Source organism: Lepus europaeus, chromosome 5 (assembly GCF_033115175.1).
Source record: "Lepus europaeus isolate LE1 chromosome 5, mLepTim1.pri, whole genome shotgun sequence".
Taxonomy (NCBI): Eukaryota; Metazoa; Chordata; class Mammalia; order Lagomorpha; family Leporidae; genus Lepus; species Lepus europaeus.
Window position 1 is genome coordinate 122,845,033 of NC_084831.1, and position 22,684 is coordinate 122,867,716.

A 22,684-nucleotide genomic window follows, 5' to 3' on the forward strand; every position below is an offset into this window, starting at 1 on the left:
CAGGGGCCCAAGCACTTGGGCCATCCTCCACTGCCTTCCTGGGCCACAGCAGAGAGCTGGACTGGAAGAAGAGTAACCGGTACAGAATCCGGCGCCCCAACCAGGACTAGAACCCGGGGTGCCGGCGCTGCAGGCAGAGGATTAGCCTAGTGAGCCGCGGCGCTGGCTGCCTCTTTTGTAAAAGTACTGATGTCATTCCTGAGAGTTCCACCCGTGTGCCCTAAGGCCTTACCTCTTTTTTTTTTTTTAAAGATTTATTTATTTATTTGAAAGGCACAGTTACAGAGAAGCAGAGGCAGAAGCAGAGAGAGAGAGAGAGAGAGAGAGAGAGAGGTCTTCCATTCTCTGGTTCACTCCCCAAGAGGCCGCAACCACAGGAGCTGCGCCAATCAGAAGCCAGGAGCCAGGAGCCAGGAGCTTCTTCCAGGTCTCCCATGCAGATGCAGGGCTCCAAGGACTTGGGCCATCGTCTACTGCTTTCCCAGGTCATAGGAGAGCTGGATCAGAAGTGGAGCAGCCAGGATTCCCATATGGGATGCCAGCACTGCAGGCAACGATTTTACCCGCCACACCACAGCACAAGCCCCAGGCCCTATCTCTTAATATTGGGCATTAAAACTAATCATCAACATACAAATTTGGGGGGAATGTCTATATCAGACAATAGCAACAAGTACACTGACCAAGATTTACATAAGTCTAGTAGTAATAGAGCTGGGATCCAAATCCAGTCCAGTCACATAGTCTGGCTCTTAAATACTGTGATGTGTTGATATGATATAGTTCTCCAAGCTCTTTAGAGCAGCAAAGTCATTATTTCAATGATTTCAGTTTCTTTTTTTTTTTTTCAAAGCAAGATTTATTTATGTCAGAGAGCTCCTGGTGGAGTGACCAGGAGGGGGCTTCAAGAGAGGCATACTTGAAAGGGCTGGTGGTAGTGGGGTTTTTAAGCACAATTTTGGGAGAAAAAAAAAAACAACAACTTGACAATCAACTTGATGTTCAGTTAAAAGGCCAGGACAAAACTCATCAAAAGACGTGATCTGTAATCGTATTTTCCCTGTTTGGCTTGCTCACGATAAGACAAAAATGCCGTCTGAAGCCTGGATAGGTAACTTGTTCTCACAGTAAGCTGTGAGCTCAGGAGGATGGAATCACCATCCCATTATGATTCTCATGATAAGGTTGGAAGCTCTCAAGGAGTAGGGCAGGTACTTTTCACCTTGCTAGAGATAACTTTTGGGGAAGCAAGCATTTTGCACCCTCAGTTTCCACCAGGATCAACCTGACTGCCTATTAACCTGACTCCTCACATTCCCTCCCCAGAAATGGACCCTAGCTTCTGTTTTGGGGTATGGAGCAATGTCTACTCTGGCTTCTTTAGACTGAGTAGGGATGGAGTAGGGACTGGCAGTCCAGACAGGGTTCCAACAGGAGGGGCCTCTCAAGGGGGAAGCAGCTTGCAGAAACTGCTCCATCTGAGGTTTCATGTGCATAGCCATCTAGAATTTCACTGTTTCAAGTCTGGATAAAATGAATCTAACAAGCAGATTAAATTCACAGGGTCTAAAACAATGGACAGAGTCATTATTAGAGGACCTAAGAAAATTTACTCATTGAAAGAAAAATAGAAACTGATGGAGGGAGGGGGAGTTGATAATAATCAGATGGGCATTAGAAGTTGGCCAGGTATATATGGGGGTCCAGACCTATCTGTCTCTTCATATGGGGAACTGGAGGTGTGAACCTCCTTAGGGAAGGTACCCTATTGACTTCCATTACCTAGCTGGCCTGGAGGAGAGCAGGTCTGAAGGTAGGTGGCATATCTAAAACGAAATTTACAGTTCTGTCTGAAATATTACTACCCCTAAATTTTTCCCAAAATTGTGCTTAAAAACCCCTCGACAGTGGTGGTGACTTTGGAAGCTGGGCAGGGTGAAGTGCTTTTCAGCTTAAATCCCAAAGGGTCTGCAGCTCTGGCCTGGGAGTCCTTCGACTCCAGGGCAGTTCCATTTCAAGTGACCCATCTCTTGGCTAGCAGAGCTGATCGGGCTCTTCAGATCCTAACTTCTGAAGCATTGGCTTTCCACATGGAAAACCAATGATATTTGGGGATGGACTGGCCTTGTTGGGTCTCCCTGATGGCAGATCATGGTGTAGTTGGCCTGCCACCTCTCCTTACATTGCTCCTGCTGCCGGGCTCACTCTTCTTCCTCCTGGTCTCTGTTAAAGTAAACCAGAAGGAGTCTTTATGAGGATGCAAGTCAAGGTGTACTCAATCCTGTTCCCAATCTTTGGTGGTCACAGAAATCGGTGGTCACAGGCATCTTAGATAAGATGAAGCCCCTGAGGAGAGCTATGTCCTTACTTCAAGATCAAATATGATGATCACCTTATACAAACTGAATATAAATCTTGAAATTATTAGCAAAACTTTCTCTACCTTAGTTTGGTTTGAAAAGGGAAGTTTTGCCTATTTACCCTGCCCATGACAAAATAAATATAGCTGTGAAATCATAATTTCTTTTCTATGTAGCCAGGCTATTATTACAGAAAATTGTTAGCCATCCTTTTTTTAAAAAAGGATTTATTCATTTATTTGAAAGTCCGACTACACAGAAAGAAGAGAGGCAGAGAGAGAGAGAGAGAGAGAGAGAGAGAGAGAGAGAGAGAGGTCTTCCATCTGACTACAGAGAGAAAAGAGGCAGAGAGAGAGGTCTTCCATCCGATGGTTCACTCCCCAGTTGGCCACAATGACTGGAGCTGGGCTAATCTGAAGTTAGGAGCCAGGAGCTTCCTCTGGGTCTCCCACGTGGGTACAGGGGCCCAAGGACTTAGGCCATCTTGCACTGCTTTCCCAGGCCATAGCAGAGAGCTGGATCAGAAGTGGAGCAGCCGGATCTTGAACCGGCACCCATATGGGATGCCGGCACTTCAGGCCAGGGTGTTAACCCATTGTGCCACAGCACCAGCCCCAGCCATCCCTTTTATAAGGTCTAAAGATCAACCTGTGCATCCTGGGAATCCTTGAGAATAGGATCAGTTTCCCATCTTCAAGAGAATAGAGAAACGAGGAAACAAGTCAGGCTTCCCAGATTGTTTCTATCTGGAACTTAATATCAAATGAAAATTTAGCAAGCCATTTCAACTGTCAAATAACAACTTAAGAAAATATTTACCAAAAGGTTGAATGCTTTCTATAAATTTTAAGAGTGCATGTAGTTGGAACTATTTTTTTTAAGATTTATTTATTTGAAAGGCAGAATTACAGAGAGGCAGAGAGAGAGAGAGAGAGAGAGAGAGAGGTAGGTCTTTCATCTACTGGTTCACTCCCCAAATGGCAGCAACAGCCAGAGCTGGGCTGATCCAAAGTCAGAAGCCTGGAGCTTCTACTGGGTCTCTCATGTGGGTGCAGGGGTCCAAGGACTTATGTCATTTTCCACTGCTTTCCCAGGCCATTGCAGAGAGCTTGATTGGAAGTGGAGCAGCCAGGACTCTTAACTCGTGCTGATATGGGATGCATATGGGATGCACTGCAGGCAGCAGCTTTACCCACTACACCCCAGTGATGGCCTTGAGTTTTGTAACTTTTGGACATTTGTACCAGTAGCATTTTAATTACTGTTACTTAAAATTTAGCACCACTTCATTTCTTGACAGTACCTTTAATATAATTCAAATAGACTAATTAGTTGGTATCTCTACAAGATGAGAGATATATCCTTTGACATTTCCTGGGGCCCAACTTGAAATATCAAAGTCCAAAGAATTTGGAACTTTGAATGTCTGTCAAAGACACCAAGAAGGCTTAAAATAAGTGATAGAAACAGGATCCTTAACATTATGACATAATATAGATTAGATTTGATCATTGCTACAAAGTGATCACTCAAATACTTTAGAATAAGTATACATTTAAACAAACTGAAATTCTTTTAAAACTCAGCTGTTCTTAAAGAATCAGAAGTTAACAAACAGTAGAGAGCACAACAGATTCAACAGAACACAAATCTGTGTCTCTTTGATTATCCCAAATATCGGAAATAAAACCTTAAATATAAGAGTTAGCACATGGTGGCTAGCGCCACGGCTCACTTGGCTAATCCTCCGCCTGCGGCGCCGGCACCCCGGGTTCTAGTCCTGGTTGGGGCGCCAGGTTCTGTCCTGGTTGCTCCTCTTCGGATCCAGCTCTCTGCTATGGCCCGGGAAGGCAGTGGAGGATGGCCCAAGTGCTTGGGCCCGGCACCTGCATGGGAGACCAGGAGGAAGCACCTGGCTCCTGGCTTCAGATTGGCTCAGCTTGCCAGCCACAGAGCGCCTGCCATACTGCCATTTTGGGGGTGAACCAATGGAAAGGAAGAGCTTTCTCTCTCTCTCTCTCTCTCTCTCTCTCTCTCTCTCTCTCTCTCACTGTCTAAATCTGCCTGTAAAAAAAAAAAAAGGGTTAGCACTTGGAATCATCCCATAACTTAAAACAATTTTAACAAAGTCAGAAGTAGGGAAGAGAAGAGCTTACTAGAGCTGGCTAGAAAACTGGCAGTCACCAGTTAAACAAAACTATTCAAAGGAGATGTTGCAGTTTTTAAACAGATTTCCAGATCTGAAATTTAAAACTGTTTTCAAATATTTCTGTTGATTTCTTTGATTTACATTTTGTAATAACCCTTTATAAATCTCCAGATTAGGACAATGTGTTCTAAATATGATAGCACACCCAATTTCAATCTTAGTCACTTTCTTCTTTTTTAAAAAAATATTATTTATTTGAAAGTCAGAGTTACAGAGAGAGGACAAGAGGTAGAGAGATGGAGAGAGAGGTCTTCCATCCGCTGGTTCACTCCCAAATTGGCCACAATGGCTGGAGCTGCACTGATCTGAAGCCAGGAGTGAGGAGCTTCCTCCGGGTCTTCCCATGTGGGTGCAGGGGCCCAAGGACTTGGGCCATCTTCCACTGCTTTCCCAGGCCATAGCAGAGAGCTGGATCAGAAATGGAGCAGCCGGGACTTGAACCGGTGCCCATATGGGATGTGGGCACTGCAGGCGGCGGCTTTACCCACTATGCCACAGTGCTGGCCCCTGCCTTAGTCACTTTCAAGCAGTGTTGAACTATTTTTTGTAGACAGTGTGAAAACATATTTAACAAACACAAATAGTTTTTTTATAGACTATAAGATGCTAAGAATACCAAAGTTTGCATTTAGACACATTTATCTCATTTACCTTTATCCAATTTATATTTAGCAATTATATCTAGATGACTTAAGGAGCTGATATTATACCATATATATCATTTATCTCACCATATCATTTATCTCAATTAAGGTCAAAATTATATTCATATGGAATTACACTCCTGTTTGTAAAAACTCCAGATGGAAATCAGTGACGTAAGCCAGAGACTGCAAAATTCACATTAGGGGCTATAACAAGCTCTGATTACTCATTGCTATTTCATCCAGATCTGTTAAACCAAGTCATAGAACAAATCTGGAAAGTTACAAGGCAATTTTTTTAGGCAGTGATCAACATAGATTCAAAAGAGAGAAATTTCTTTAAACCTAATGTCCAGTTATAGCTGAACCAAATTGTCATACATGAGATTGTTATTTACCAAAGACGTCTTTTTAGATTCTAATTGAACTTGAGTCTAATTTTCTTTTTACGCAAAAAACACCTTAGGCCAATGATGCCTAGTCAACAGTCAGCTACTTGGGACTGCCTCTGAAATAAGCACATGTTCAGGCAGCTGCAAGACATGTCCCAAGGGTGACAGTAGGCTAGGAGCCAACGTGCCAGGGATCGGAAGTCCACTGGAGAATACTCACCATTGTGTTGGGTTTAAGGAGGGAAGGCATCCATCAGAGCAAATGGGCACCCCTCCATATTTAAACTCAAGGTCTGGAGCTACGACCTACAAGAAGCCAATACTGGAAGCGTCTAATCATGGAGCTGTCAAACCAGTCCCAGGGATGAGGAGTCAGGTCAGGATGCGTCTCAAGAAGTCCAAGACAGTGGCATGGCGGGTACAGCTGCCACTTGCAGTGCTGGCTCCCATGTGGCCAGAGTTCTTCAGTCATCTTGGGGACTTCTCCCATCGCTTACGAAGGGCCAATCCACATGGGAGAGGGAGAGGTTAGAACACGTCTCAGCTCCAGGAGATTGCTCTAACCTAACCAACAAGCTTAACCCCTGAGTCTTAAGGCTAGCAGCTGCACTAAGCACTTTTAACTGGCTGACAGCGACCCCAGTGTTCTTGAGAAAGGGAGTTATTGTTGGAGGGGGGTGAAACTTTCCAGAAACCAGAAGTGAGAGCAGTCCGCTTGCTAACCCATCCCATGAGATGATCAGAGGCCGGCTGGAATCAAACTCCAGCAGGATCCCAGTCACATTGGAGTTGCATTCCAAATCACAACATCAAAATGTTACAGGTGGAATGGCTGGCAGAGAAATGATGACCTCAGTTCTTTGTCTCAAATGGAAGAATTTCCAGGCAGATGAGGCAGAAAGTAAAGCAAGACACAAGCGGGGCTCCAAGAGAAGCAGAACCCCAGCTCAGGTTTCTCAGGTGAGATTTCCCTTCCTCAGTTTCTGACTTTCTAGAAAAGGATTTTGCTAAGCATCAAAACGCTTGCTTTGTATCATTTAGAACACTATCCCTTTTCCTATTTGTACTCCATTTTGTTTTTATACTACAGGAGGATCCTAATATAGTTAGTCTCTGCAAAATAAGGCATTCATCATGCCAGGACCAACTATAATTCTCATTGGCATTCGATGTGGTCCCCATAAATATTAGAGGCAGTCGCCTCCCCTACCTGCTGCCCAAATATAATGAAGCCTGAGTTCAAACGCCAGCCCTCTGCCCAGGCAGGTCAACCCTCTTTTTCATTACCCCTTCACTCTATCCTCATTAAAATAAAATCTTCTATAGGTAACTAGCCACCTCCTTACCTCCTTTGAACCCTTAAATCCTTAAACCCAATAGAAAGCAGCTATAGGACAGATCCGATTCTTTGTCTCAGTTCTGGGCTCCTTGCCCAGTGGGAACATTGGTAACTTTGCCATCTGCTTTATCACACCCAATCCTCCTAAACACTTCAGTAATATTGCATTAGGTGGTTTCTTACCACCAAGGGTAGCAGTTTTCTGCAAGACAAAGACAAACCTGCCACTATGATATTCAGGAAATGACAATTACGAGTTCCAGTGAGTCGTTAAATAAGAATTTCGTGTTTTCCATGTTTAAGTACTTGGTGATCTAAGATAGCAAACTAAGTAAGCACTTATCTTTAACTCTTGTTCCTTTCAAAGTCCCATTAAATGTTGGAAAGAAAATTAAAGGTCAAAATAAAACTGCTGTTGGAAAATAAGAAGTGGAAAAATTAATTCTGGCAAGTTATGAAAAACTGAAAAAAAACCTAAAAATTCTCCCACTTTAAATGCTTATAAGAGATAGATGACTGTTACATAATTTTTTTTTGACAGGCAGAGTGGACAGTGAGAGAGAGAGACAGAGAGAAAGGTCTTCCTTTTGCTGTTGGTTCACCCTCCAATGGCCACCGCGGCTGGCGCGCTGCAGCCGGCGCACCGCGCTGATCCGAAGGCAGGAGCCAGGTGCTTCTCCTGGTCTCCCACGGGGTGCAGGGCCCAAGCACTTGGGCTATCCTCCACTGCACTCCCTGGCCACAGCAGAGAGCTGGCCTGGAAGAAGGGCAACTGGGACAGAATCCAGCACCCCAACCGGGACTAGAACCCGGTGTGCCGGCGCCGCAAGGTGGAGGATTAGCCTATTGAGCCGAGGCGCCGGCCTGTTACATAATTTTTAAATGCACAGCTAAATGTATAAGAAAGAAGGGGAATTCCCAACCCAGTTAAAAAAGGAAGTAGAAACAGGATGTTAAACATGTAAATTGTCATTACTGTTCTGGGAGGAGGGGGGCAGGAAGTTCTACACAAGGTGATTTTTGGTGGGGAGGTAGAATTCATGTTGGAATAAGAGACAAAATCTTGGGTCTGCAGAAGGAAGAATCTTGAAACGAAAACACTGGCATGAAATATTGATCGTCCAAAGATTTTGTTATAATAAGTGAGTGGTTGGTGGGGGGAATTCACCCAGCAACTCATATGATAAGTAGTTTTATCTTTTTATGAATTCTGGGGGCAGAAAGTTTCCCCCTGAAATAACAAAACCCCAAGGTCATGCCACCTTAATGGATATACTCTGGGAAATCCCAAGTAAGGAATTAACATAATAATCACACCTGCGCTGGTGATATTCCAAGAGTTTAGAAGGAACAAATGCAAAATGTCTTTGATTGACACTGTCAGAAGCCCAGGACAGCATGACAGCAATTAGATGGCAGACTAAAAAAAAAATCTGCAAATAGTGTATGTTTTGGATGCCATTTATCTTCTCCAAACATGACGTTAAATTTAGTCCTCAGTGTGACAGGAATGAGTCTTACTCTCACAGGGCTGGATTAATTGCCATGAAAGCAGATTGTTCCAGCGCAAGTGCAGCTTCCTTTACTTTCTCTTGCTTCCTCCCTTGCCATGTGATCTCTCATTCACCATGCTATGCATGGTGTGGCATGAGGCCCTCACCAGAAGCTGAGCAGATATGGGCACTGTGCTCTTGGATTTCAGAACCATGAACAGAGATAAATCTCTTTCCTTTCTAAATTACCTAGTTTCTGGTGTTCTGTTACAGCAACAGAAGGTAGACTGAGACAGACAGTTATCCAGTAACTTTGGATAACCTTGGAAGGGTTCTATGGCTCCATTAAGAATCTCCTGCAACACAGTAGAGCATGAAACAACAGCACAATGGAGACCGAATGCACAGAAAGAATCTCTGATGATATCAACATATCTGAGACACCTGGAGATGGATGGGAACAAAGAAGATGAGCAAGGGTTTGTCACACTCAACCATGCAGCCTGTTCTAAGGAGGACATGAGCATCTGTAAACACTGAAATAACCAAGCTCCATGCCTGTGGCAGACTCCTGAAGAGGAAGATGCTGCTTTACCTCCCCTTAGTAAGGGACTTCTATTGTGCTGTACCAAGATTGGGGTTGCCACCCCTTCCAATGCAATATACATCTATTACTCTGGAGCCATGACCACATTGTGTGTGCCCACATTCCAGATCCCAGGGCCATAGACACTACTTACATGTCTACGTTTTATGCACTGGCTCTGTAGTACTGAAAGCACTTAAACCTCAAAAACTGGAGCCACCATTTCTATGGGATAGCTTTGTTCCACGTCTCAAGTGACTCACTCTCTTTGTGCACCTGTGCTACCAACCTTGGCTCTGTTGTACCATGAATGTTCATGTCTCTGACAGCTGAGCCACTAGTATTTCAAGGCAGACCACTGCCCACACCCTGAAGCCACTGTGCCACCTTGTATACCCATATTCCATACCCCAGCTCAGTGACTGCACCAAGCACACCTAAGCCTTAGAAACTGCTACCAGCCAGTTAACCCTAGGCTCCAGAACTAGTCTCTCTGAATGCAGCCATTCTCTAGATCAGTGACTGTGTCTCAATGGGCTAACCTGTACCACAGACCTCCGAGCCACTGCAGCTGTGCATACACTCATGCTCCAGTACCTTTCTCACTATTACCAATGTGGCAGTGGGGGTGCCTATGCCTGGGAACCATTGCCAGAAAAACCCGAGGCCCCAAAACCATGTTCCTTCTGCAGATGAACCTGCTTCAGACTCCAGACCCATGCCTGTCCCAAGGGCATCACACTTCAGACACCAGAATCAGAACCACTGCCACTGCAAGCAGCCCTTAAGTTGGATCCGACACCAAGAAGGATCCCTTCAACCAAGACTTGGGAGAAAAAAGGAATAACAGGGTAAAAAGAGATTAGGAGTACTACTGCAGCCTTTATCACCAAAGGTCCTTGTCACTGAGAACATATGCAATCTTTGCCAACACCAATCACAGCTGACAAAGATACATGGAGATTACACTGTGGTGCGCTCCCTGGAGCCAGAGCTATTACATCCTATTCAGATGGTGCCCTCACTCATCTGAAGGAGAAAGTCTTTTCCCCATGAAACTAGTCCATAAAGTCTAGAAAAAGCAGTGCACATGCGTCAAATAAAAGCAACAAAAACAGGAAAAACAAACAAGCAGAACACCACCAAAACAACATAAGAAGTTTTCATTATCTGACTCTAAAAAATGGAGACTTATGAATTTCCTGATAACTAAAAATAATTTTAAAGGATGCTCAAAGAATTAGAGAACACAAAAAATCCAAAAAATCAGACAAATAACCCATGAACAAAGTTAGGAGTTTAACAGAAAGAATAAAGCAGTTTTTCAAAGCAGACAGCAGTTCCAGCACTGAAGAAACAATGATTGAAATAAAAAATGCCATAGAGGCATCAATAGCAGAGTTGATCAAGCAGAAGAAAGAACCTGTGAGCTTGAAGGGAAGTTATTTAATTTGTCCAGTTAGAAGAGAAAATAGAATGAAAAGGAAGGAAGGAAGTCTGAGATTTATAGTACAGCATCAAGAAAGTTAACATTCACCTTGTAGTACTTCAAAAAAGAGAAGAGATTGAAAATGGGAAAGAAAGTTTATTTGGTAAAATAGTGACTGAAAATTTTCTAAACCTAAGAAAATACACAAACACCTAGGTACAGGAAATTCAAAAATCTGCAATCAAATTCAACCCAAAGAAGTACACAAAGATGCATTATAATCACACTGTCAGCAGTAAGAGAAAATAAGATCCTCCATAAGGACATATGTGGATAAAAATTTTTAGTCTAGGAGATCCTAGACTAAGATAGTGAAAGTGCTGACAGGGAGAGAAAATGTCAAAAACAAGTGTTTTATCCAGCAAGACTGTCCCTCAGAAATAACTGAGATAAAGACTTTTCTACACAAGCCAAAGCTGAGAAAGTTAATCACTACCAGGCCTGCCTTTACAAGAAATGCTAAAGGGAGTTCTTCAGTCTGAAATGAAAAAACAATAATTACAGCATTAAACCCACAACAATAAAACACTATACATAACAACAGGCAAAAATGAAAGGGGATGATTGTAATACTGTTTTTTTTTTTAGTACTTACTGTGTTCCAAACACTATTTTACACTGTTTTAAGCATTTTACACATAGGATTTTACTTAATTTTTAAAACAACACTGTTTTTAGCTATAACTGCTGTTTGAATTTCACATTAATTTGAAACAAACTGCAGCACTAGTAAACTGGTAGAGAAAAAATGTAAATTCAGACAATCCTTTCTCACAGACCATGCTGTTAACAATTTTTTGCTGATGATCTCACCAGAAAAAAATTATAACCACTAAAATAGGAAGTGGGTTAAATAAAATAAATATAGCCAAAGACAGAATTAGAAAGATAAAAATTTTAAATTACTCAGAATGCAACATAGAAATGAAAATCTGAGAGAATAGTTAGGAGTAATGAAAATAGAATTAGAAGAATTGATAAACTTCTAATATGAATTAATGAAGGAGAGAATTAAAGTAATATTAAGAACACATAATAAATAAAAATATTTTTTAACTTTGAAGAAAGACACGAATTAAGTGTGGGTGGCAGGGTGTGTAGGGTGGGAAGTATCACTATGTTCCCATGTCTGTACACATGAAATACATGAAATTTGTATACCTTAAATAAGATGTTAAAAGAAAATAATTTAATAAATAAAAATTTTAATAAAAATAGTCATTAATCTCAGACTAAATAAATCCATATTTAGACTAAATAAATCCAATACAGTGAGATTACATAATACCAAAGATAGAAAGTCTTAAAAGCAACCAGAGGGAAAAAAAAGATTAATTACAAAGGAGTAATTATTAAATGGATAGAAGATTTTTAAAAGGCTATAAACAGACGGTACAAGACCATGGAATAGTATACTAATACTGGTGAGTCTTTAATTAAGCAATAAATTTTAAAATCTTCTTTTGGACTTTTGGACAAATGAACTCACTGATCCTATTAAAAAAAAAAAGACCAGAGAGACCAGCACTGCGGCATAGAGGGAACAACCACCGCCTGCGGCGCCAGTGTCCCATAGGCGTGCGGGTTCAAGTCCTGGCTGCTTCGCTTCTGATCCAGCTCCTTGCTAATGCACCTGGGAAGGCAGTGGAAGATGGCCCAAGTGCTTGGGTCCCTGTACCCTTGTGGGAGACCAAAAGAAGCTCCTGACTCCTGGCTTAAGCTCTTCCCAGGTCCTGCAGTTGGTGCCATTTGGGGAGTGAACCAGTGGATGGAAAAATCTCTCTCTCTCTCCCCCTCCCTCCCTCCTTCTCTGTAACTCTACCGAAGGAAGGAAGGAAGGAAGGAAGGAAGGAAGGAAGGAAGGAAGGAAGGAAGGAAGGAAGGAAGGACTAGAAAATTTGAGTTCATAAGGAAAGAAAATAAATATAAAGGATTGGAATTTAAGAAGCCATAAATAGACTTAATGTAAGTATTAGACAAGGGACTAATTGTATAAAGAGGTTCAATTTTCTGGTCACATTGGACTCCAATTCCATAGTGCTCCTATATTGGAGCTCCAAATAAAAACAGTGGCATACAAAATGTAAAAATCCCTGTTTAGCAAAAAAGTAATAAAAATTCCCAAGAGCCAAAAACAGAAACTCAAAGCAGAAACTCCAACTGGAGGAAATAGGAGAGAAAAGAAATTAAATGGAAGAATATTTAAGGCAGACAGAATGGAAAGTGAGAGTTCCTGAATTGGGGCTACATTGGATGTATTTGAGGAACATTGTGGTTAATGTGGTTGAAGTGGATTCTGTAAGGGAAAGAGGATGGGAGGACATGTGACATTACACAGAGCCCAGAATCAATTCAGATGAGCTAAAATATCATAAAAGTAAAATGAGAGAGAACAGACTATTTAGTAAATGATAGTGGACAACTTATGTTGGTTTGAAAAAGCAATGTAAGATATCTACCCCACACATTTTTTTAAATTCTAAAAATATACACAAAAATGTAAAGAAAAAGCAGTAAAATTAGATTCTTTATTTGCACAAACCATATGCATGAAATATAGATGACTATTAAAAACTATGAAAGTATTATAAAAATATATGAGAATATTGAAGAGAACATAATTATATGTTCTAGAAGATAATAGAAAGACAGGAAGACCAAGACATAAAAAGTGGAATACACGGCTGGCGCAGCGGCTCACTAGGCTAATCCTTCACCTTGTGGCGCCGACACACCGGGTTCTAGTCCCGGTCGGGGCACCAGATTCTGTCCTGGTTGCCCCTCTTCCAGGCCAGCTCTCTGCTGTGGCCAGGGAGTGCAGTGGAGGATGGCCCAAGTGCTTGGGCCCTGCACCCCATGGGAGACCAGGAGAAGCACCTGGCTCCTGCCATCGGATCAGCGCAGTGCGCCGGCCGCAGCGCACTACCGCGGCGGCCATTGGAGGGTGAACCAACGGCAAAAGGAAGACCTTTCTCTCTGTCTCTCTCTCTCACTGTCCACTCTGCCTGTCAAAAAAAAAAAAAAGTGGAATACAGCTGCACAGAGACTAATCTTCCATATTTTAAAATTCACTGTAAAAGAAAAGTGAAATGAAAGAGTAGACATAAACATTGGCCTTGCATACAGTGGAAGAATGGTCAAAAACCATAACATCTATTCAGTGTTCCTTGAGGGGCAGAAAATGACTCAGAACATGTTTAAGAAATTTCTGGAATGATGAAAATATTCTATACTAAGACAGAAGTTTGGATTACACAGTTGCATGAGTTTGTCCAGTTGGTGGAACTGTGCAACAACTGTGCCTGCCACCATTTGTAAGTCATGCCTCAACTTAGACTTCCTATAAAAGCTGTAAGAAGAGAAATGAGTACACAGAAAATGGACAAAAGCTAAACCAAGGAAACTTTTTTTAAAGACTTATTTATTTATTTGAAAGGCATAGTTACAGAGAGGCAAAGACAGAAGCAGAGAGAGGTCTTCCAGCAGCTGGTTTATTCCCCAATGGCCACAATGACCAGAGCTGAGCCGATCTGATGCCCAGTTTCCAACGTGGTCGCAAGGGCCCAAGGACCTGTGCTATCATCCTCTGCTGCCCTCCTAGGCCATAGCAGAGAGCTGGATCAGAAGTAAAGCAGCCGGGACCTGAACTGGTGCCCATATGGGATGTCAGCACTACAGGTCGAGGCCTTAACTCACTTTGCCACAGCACCGGCCCCCAAGGAAACCTTTAGGAGAACCACATAGTAACATTCAATTTATGGAAAGATGCTCACTTGCATCAATAATTTAAGAAGCATGAGGGGCATTTGTTATGATACCTTTCTACCCCAAATTGATTGTCTCATATGTTGTTGATGGATGTGTATGTTGATACAGGTTTAAGGGAGAAAGATTTAAGAACATTTAACAAAAACATTTAATGTACACAGCCTAAAATACAGTAATCCCAGACTTATAAATTTATCTTCCAGATAATCTGTCATGAATGCATAAATATTCTTACACAAGGACATTTGTTTGAGTATTGCTATTATAGTATAACATTTATGAAAGCCACCTTAATGTCTAGCAGTAATTAAAAAGGATTAAAATATGTTATTTTAGTACTTAGTATGACTGAATCAAGCACTTAAAAAAAGGCTAAGATGACCATTTTATGTTATGCATATTTAACACAATAAAATATATTTTATGAATTACTGTAAAACAGAAGACAATACAGTCTTTAAGAATAATATAATAAATCTAAATATAGATTTGAAAGTATTTCATGAGTTTGTTAAATAAACTTCTAAATATCTATACATTTACATGTACATGTAAGTCCTTATACAAAAATATTTTAAAAAACCTAAATTTTTAACCATGGTTGTCACTTTGTGGTGCTAGCTTGCAGGAAAAACTCTAACTTTTCATTTTATACGCATTTAAATTGTTTTAGTTTGTAAGAATGGGCATATGATTGCTTTCAAATTATGATACAGTCCTCAGACTACATTGTAATATTTTCAAAGAGTTTGTTAATAAAAGAGGAAACAGCATTTGTAAAACTCTTAGAGGCCATAACAAATACAGAAGTTTGGATGCAGTGAAACTTATAAATATGATAAATATGTGGATCTTTAGATTGGCCCTTGTATACAAAATATGTCAGCAAAATTGAAAGTAATCACAATAACCTTTGCTGTAACCTTGTTTTACATATGTTTTGGTAGTAGTGGCCCCAAAACCCCTGAATAACATATTTTACATGAAAAGAGGATCCTGAATCATGCAAGTAGCAGGGCTAGGGTTCTGCACTATGTGAGCAGAGAAAACATTTGCACAAACTGGTGGTCAAAGCTCTCTTTATGGAGAGTCCTGCAAAATCACTAACCTTGGGTTTGTGCAGGCAAAGCTTCACTGTCTCCGCCTTAAGATCCCAGATTCTCTTATCCAGCACCATTTACTTATATGATATAAAAAGAAGTAACACAACAACTTGACCTGTTTCTAAAGGAGCCAGCAGCTATCAAGTGTTGGTGAAAAAGTCCCTCCCACTTCTCTCTCTGTGTTGGTTCTCCTGAGTGATTTCTTCAAAGTTCATGCCAGCCTTACAGTAGGGGAAGAAATAGTCTTCTACAGAAAAACACCTGGATGAGGTGTGATGGAAACTTATTTTCCAGGATCTCTGAAGAACATGTGGGTCTGAGACATGGGGTCCTGGGTGGTTTTCCAAGAATAGACTCTTCCATCAGGTTACATAGCATCTTCATAGTCCACATCGGTAAAGTCTTCCTTCCTCACCCTAGAATAAATGTCTGAGGATTCCTGTAAGCAAAGGCACAGAGATAGGACCAGAACAAGGAAGAGAAGTAGAACTGGCCTTCCCCTGTTCTTCTCCCCTGGCTAGTCTGGGTGCACCCTCTCGTGGCACGCAATGCAGCAATACAGGACATGTATTGCACACATGCACAATACAGCCTCTTGCAGACTGTGGGTCCAGACCAGCATTTTCAGGGGCCCTGCATCTTACAGGTGGGCTACAGAGGTGCTCCTGGTGGACAGCAAGCTGATTCAAATGTACAAGGCCTTCCCTCATTCTTATGGGCCATTGTTAGGCACCTCCAGGGGCAGTCATTTTTTAAGAATGTCAGACTATTTTATTCATAAACTAAATTTAGTATGTCACTGGATTTTACCAGGACTTGACTTCCACCCTAAGATATCTGGCAAATATGCTACACTAGGTAAAACTACAAAGCACCTGCTGTCCTTGCACACATGCACAGAGTTGCAATTCCTGCAGGTCTCAGAAAGTATTTTTGCATCATCAGTGATAGCTTGAATTGTTCAAGGTTAACAGATGAGTGAGTTTTCATGGCACAATCATTATTAGCTTAGCTGCATTCATTATTGTTATAGTTTGCTGCAGATGGCTTTGTTAACTTTACAATACAAAGTGACAGGTGTATGATCCAGCGGTATGCTAGGAAAAATTGAGTTTTCAAATAAATGAATTTTTAGACTAGGTATGCATCACGATTGAACTATGAGTCACCCTTATGCCTGTAGCTGGAGTAAATGCACATGTGTGGCCCCCAAATTTCCTTGTATAGTGACACTTCATGGTTATAACTATATGTTTTTGCCTCCAACTGTTTTGGGAGATAAAGGATGATGGGATCTTTTTGTATTCCTAAGCTGCTACAACTTAAGAATTTTGAGAACCAGCCCCTGAAGAGAAGAGAGAGGGCATGAGTAGAAACTCTCACTCACGTTATTCATCACCTGGGTCCCAGCAGGTTCAACTGTGGAGGGAAAGGTGAGTGCTATGAGATTCCACTTGTATTTAGTCCTTTACTGACCTCATATTAATAAAGTCTGCCTATTCTATCATCTAGTTTCACAGACTGAGTCCCCTTGACATTTCTGCCTTGTACTTCTTTCTATACAAACTTGATTCTCTTGGTATTCAAAGGAAAATTGGCAGCCTGTGGGGGAGGTGTTAAATAGGACCCTCCTCCAATGCCAAGTAGACTCCCGAGGTTTCTGGACCATTTGTGAATAGGAAGGGACAACGTCAGCAAGTAGGCAGCTGTGACAGGGTGCTGCCAGGACTCTGCAGGGCTACTTAAAGGGAGCACCACCTCCAATGATGCTGAATGGCTGGGGAGTGAAGCATAGAGTAGGTCAGGTTAGCATCAACACTGGGCTATATTCCTGCCTGATAACCTTCAGCCAGGAACCGCGATGTGTACAGTCAGCTCCAAGGGCAGCCACAACGTCTCTGAAAGATACTGCCATGCTGCCATGTTTAGTCACCAATTGTCCTTTTGGTTCCAGGAAACACAAAAGTCAGAGACAAATTCCTTCCCACATGTCTCACCTGCTGTTGAATCCAGTTCCTGCTGGATTTGGTACACTGATGAATAAATTTCATCACCACTTACAGCATTCACTGAAAGAGAAAAAGGGAGGCAACGCAACACTGACACAGGCCATTTTTTTGGTCTCATTTAACTCATCCCATGTCCACCACCAATCACAGCCATGGAAGCAGATGATTCATTTAATTGCAGAAGAGGCTGGAGCGTAACAGGGCCAGGCATGGTTGGCAGACATCACACCGTGGCCCTTTCCCGACTTGTTGTACCTACATTGGCTCAGGTCCCGTGGGAAGCCTCACCGTTTTCATATATAGGCTGTAGCTTCCCTGGATCAAGTGAGTTGAGATGAGTGGATTCTTGGTGTACAGGGCTGGGAGGGCTCCTGCAAACACAGAAACACATGCTATCTATCTGGGGTAGGGTCCCAAATATACCAGACACAGCCATCTGAGAAGGATAAAGCTTCTTGAGCAGAATACTAATTACCAGGAAAATTAGCACAGCTCTGGGGTACAAGTCCACAGGCTGGGTGAGGCATTGGAGAATGTGTGTTACTCCATGAGTGAAAGGTTCTTATCTATCTGACCCCCACCCCCAGATAGTGCCATTCACATCATAGGTGCTCAGCAAATAGGAAATGAAGAAACATTGATTTGTCCCAGATGGAAAGCAGATGGCTGGGCAGAACAAGAACTCGAGGAAGGAGCAGAACATAACGGTCGTACATGTGCAAGTGCCACAGAAAGAGTGACACTCTGGGCAAAATTTGTTTATTTTTGTCAGAAACAATAGACAATTTGGCACTAGAAAAGTATATCAATCAAACATTGGTATTCCTAGATGGAAGTATTCCATCAACAATTTTTTGGTATGTTTATTACTGTCTTGTATATCAGACATTTGTAAATGTTTTCAGATTCTCAAGGTGTTTCCATGTTTTCATTCCTCCCAGCAGCCAATGGAAGGACTTACAGACCCTCAGGCAGTGGTTGACGGAATGAATACGTGGCTCTGGTCAACAAATCAATGTCACTTTCTTATTCTGCCAAAGTATTGAAGGGGATCAATCAGAAAAACCATGAAAGGATTTGAAATATTTAGTTAATGTGTGAAATGTAAAAGAGGATAAAATAGCATATGAATGTTCAGGGTTGCCAGTAGGAGAACTGGCGTAAGTTTGGGGTACTTAAAGCGAGAAAGGATAAAGATTTATGAGCGGGGACAATTAAAATTTTTAAAGTAGTTTTTTTTTTTTTCTTATCAACATACAAGGAGAAAACCAAGCCTCACCTGGGAGGATTCCCGGCTGAGCGTCTTCCTGCAAGTCAAACAAATGAGTGATTTCATCAATGATTTTTCTCAGTGTTTCCTCCAAGCAACCATTTCAAGAAGTTTTGAACTCATATTTCTGAACCCTGTGTCTGTTATACATTTTGGTTTGGTTTTGTAACCACAATACCCAAACTTACCATGGCAAAAGTCCCTGGAGACGGGTGCTGCCATAGTAATGCTATAGATAGGGCAAGATGCACATAGATGCTGGAAAAGCTTGGAATTTTTTTTGTTTTGTTTTGTTTTTTGACAGGCAGAGTTAGTGAGAGAGAGACAGAGAGAAAGGTCTTCCTCCCGTTGGTTCACCCCCCAAATGGCTGCCACAGCCAGCACGCTGCGCTGATCCGAAGCCAGGAGCCAGGTGCTTCCTCCTGGACTCCCCTAAGGGTGCAGGGACCCAAGCACTTGGGCCATCCTCCACTGCCTTCCCGGGCCACAGCAGAGAGCTGGACTAAAGCTTGGAATTTAAATGAGAATCTCCTATTGTCCTCCCTTGCCCCATCTCTACAAGCTCTTTGGAGAACAGATAACCAAGGTTAACACACAAGGAAATATCACCAATCGTGATAAAGTGTGAAGCTATATGAGCTTGGACTGATAATAGGACAATTGTAGATGTGTGACCAGGTAAAGCTTCTCAGAGAAAAATGACATCTCAGCGGAACAGTAAGAAAGATCGCATGGTGAGTACAATATGTGGCTATGTGAACAACATTTCAGGGAGAATGGAAAGCTTGTGATAACACTGTGAGATAAATAGGAATTAACGTGTTGACTTTAGAACTGGGACATGGTCAAGAGAACTGGAGCTGCTTTGGGTTTTTCTCTTTTTGTGGTTGATTATTTTTAATGCTACATTCTGAATAAAAATTAAATTGTAGAAACACAACATAGCAGTTGAATCTGAAATGAAAGTATATGAGGGATGGAGAACTTTGCTAAAAAATGTTCCCATGCACCGGGGACTGTGAGCCACAGGCAAGGTGGTTCACGGCATCTATTTGTTTTGCAGTACATTTGTCATAAATCAGCCTAACTCAGTAAAAACAAATGTCACAGTAACAAAATACAGCAATCTTTGTAAATACTAACCTATTTTTTTCTTGAGCCAGCAGCAAAATAGCAGGGCCACGATGGCTGGACCAAGACTGCCCAGCAGCCCTTCCATGACTCCTGCAGTAAGACGATCACTTCTCTCTCCGGTGGGCACTGTGTGGAGAGACTTGAGCATGAGCTGACGAGGGGCAGGACTTGGGTTTTGGAAAGCAGATACCTTGGGTGGGGTTTGTGCCCAAAGCCTGCTCTTTCCGGGGGTGGGGGGATACATTTGTTTATCTAGCGACTTGCTTGTTATCAATTTGATGAAAGAAATGAGGCACCCAACCTCTTGACAGCACTGGCAGCAGCAGGCCCGGCTTTGGTAGCACACGACCAGAAGCAAGGTGGCATCAGCAAACCTTCCTCAGGAATCTGGGAAAGAAACACTTGACCAAGACCACAGTCAGAGTTATACCTTTGACAGCGAGTGTCACGGTCTCACTGTGTTGGAGCTCATGGCCATTGTCAATTTCACAGGAGTAGTTTCCAGAGTGTTCTGCAGTCAGAGAGAGGTTGAAGGACACTCCTTGCCCAAAGGGGACTGAGCTGTTCTCCAGAATAGCATCCTCATGATAAAACCGGTACAGGAGTGGAGAAGAACCTCTGGGGGCTTCACAGTGCAGCTCCACCACGTCCCCCACCATAGCTTGGGCCCTGGGAGCCCTGAGAGTGAGGACAGGACGAGACACTGGACCTGAGAGAGATGGAGGACTGTCAGAGAGGGTCCCTAAGGATGTGATGGACCCATAAGCACTGCCCACAGAGGGTCCGCCCCATTGAATTTCCTCACGGTATCCCAGGGAAGCACGGAGCTCAGTCTGAGATTTGCTGGCTGAGCAGCAGGTGGAGGAACTTACTTCTGACAGTGATGCCCACCAGCCCACTGAGCCTGGGGCCGTAGCCATTGTCAGCTGCACAGTAGTACCACTCAGCATCACTCTCCCTCACTGAAGGGATCTCAAATTCTGCTGTCAGGGAACGCTGGGTCTTCCTTTCTAGGTTCAAACCCAGGGACCCTTTGTACCATAAGAAGGTAATGTCTCCTGTGCCCTTAGCAACGGAGCAGATGAGGACTAGCTTGTCTCCTTTCATCACCTGCCCCCCCGGGGGCCGCGTGTCCAGGCTCACATCAGACACAGGGACTCCTGCATGAACACAAGATGATATAAGAGAACCTTTAGTAGGGAGATAAGGGGCAGGTGTGACAGTCCTAAAAGCAAAGGCTGTGGTGGTAAAAGTCAATAATTTATATAATTGAAACTGCAGGACAGGGGTCTACTGATCTGGAGTTAGCATTAGCTGAGTCAGTGGAGGTAGGGTAAGAAGGAAACTGAACCTTGTGTCACTGGAATATCCCTAGAATAATGGACTCCCACTACTCTGACCTTTCAAACTCTCATTTTATAAAGTTTCAATAATATAGTGTGGTGATCACTATATTTATAAATCCAACTACTTGGGTTTGAATGCTCATTCCAACTCTATTTGTTGTGTGTGATCAATCAAATTACTTAGCTTTTCTGAGACTCTATTTGCCATCTGTAAAATGGAGGTGGTAGTGATACTTAGCTCTTCCCATTGTGGGGTATCAATAAAGAGTGTACATGAAGCCCTGGAATGTGGCCTACTGCATGTGAACTGTTCAGTGGCTCTGTTGTGGTGATGTGGTCCAATTTCACCATGTTGAGTTTTTAGCAAGTTTGGGAAAGCCCAGCCTCCTGGAGGTAATAGACATGGGCAATGGCACACTGGATATATGCACATCTGAGAATGAGTGATGATGTCCTGTTCAGAATCACAAGATACCTTCTTTGCCATTTATCTTACAAAATCAATCTCACTTCTCTTACACAAGCCCTTCTCCAATAGTCGTCTCCACCTACTTACTCCCCAGAACCCTCACCTACCGCTTCACCATGTTGAGCCAGGAAGGCTGGAAGGCCCTCACTGCCATGTCTACCATCCCAGGGGACAGGAGATGTCTTTGTTCTACTCTCCTCCCTAGCTCTGACCCTGGAAGAGCAGCCCTGTGGACACTCACTGTGCACATGTATCTGGGACTTGGAGCTCTTTATTTTGATTTCGCTGTTCACTGTCTTTGTCTCACACCAGTAAAAGTTTGAGTCTTCCTTCCTTATGGAGGGAATCTGGAACTCTGGGGAAGTACTCCAGCCTGGCTGCAGGACTCGGGCGTCTCTGTAGAAGAGAAACTGGAGCTGGACCTCTGACTTCTGTGGAGTGGGCCGAATCATACATGTCAAGGTCACTGGGCTCCCCTCTTTGGGGGAGGTGGGCCTGATTATCAGCACAGGAGGTTGAAGCAGTTCTAGAGAGAAGCATTAAACACAAATTTAAGGCAATGGGGTTCAGAATTTCTGGTGAAAGACACTTTGTGTCTCATCCAGTTGGACACACAAACTACCATAGACCAAAGTCAGCCATCACTCCCCCAAGATGGCCCAGGGGCTTCCCTTGGCCATGAACCAACCTTGCTCAGCCGGGCACACTCTGCCCCTTGCAGCAGCGTCGCCTTCCAGAAGGCAACCCTTATCTTTGACTTGGATCTTAGTTTTTGTGAAGTTTCTATTCATTAACTAAAAACACCTTTCTCAAAGCCAGTGAGGGGAGAGTGAAGATTGTCACTGGAGGTGGCCCTGGAGTTGATGAGGCTTGAGGTTTTCATAAAAGCAAATACATTTCTTTCATCCTGGTTGTATACTCTTTTGGTTATTTTATTCTGTAGTTCTGCCCCGCACCCCCCCCCCAAATATTTCAGACCCACGTTATTTCTTTCAAATGTAGAATATGGGACCTGGAGGACCAGTCAGTCTGGGAAAGACAGAAAGGAACTCAGTTGCCTTTTTATTGACTCT

General features: G+C 42.8%; 1 protein-coding gene across 1 annotated transcript; it reads right to left on the reverse strand.

Annotated features, from left to right (window-relative positions):
* Window positions 1-15,750: 15,750 nt before the first annotated feature.
* Window positions 15,751-22,402, reverse strand: LOC133759214 (Fc receptor-like protein 1). The gene is made up of 9 exons (XM_062190161.1): window positions 22,300-22,402; window positions 21,853-22,137; window positions 20,669-20,956; window positions 20,227-20,505; window positions 19,806-19,922; window positions 18,672-18,699; window positions 17,681-17,763; window positions 17,358-17,452; window positions 15,751-15,822 (listed from the first exon to the last, which is right to left on the reverse strand). The coding sequence occupies exons 1-9, from the start codon at window positions 22,400-22,402 to the stop codon at window positions 15,751-15,753; spliced, it is 1,350 nt and encodes a 449-aa protein (XP_062046145.1).
* Between the last annotated feature and the right edge of the window lie 282 nt (window positions 22,403-22,684).

Excerpts from the sequence above, each read along its gene's own strand:
- LOC133759214 (XM_062190161.1), bottom strand. The coding sequence starts at position 22,402 with ATGAATAGAAACTTCACAAAAACTAAGATCCAAGTCAAAGATAAGGGT. Across the intron at positions 20,957-21,852 it reads GTCCCAGATACATGTGCACA|GAGTCCCTGTGTCTGATGTG; the intron begins GTGAGTGTCCAC and ends GTGTTCATGCAG. Across the intron at positions 17,453-17,680 it reads ACAGCCTATATATGAAAACG|TGAATGCTGTAAGTGGTGAT; the intron begins GTGAGGCTTCCC and ends TTTCTCTTTCAG.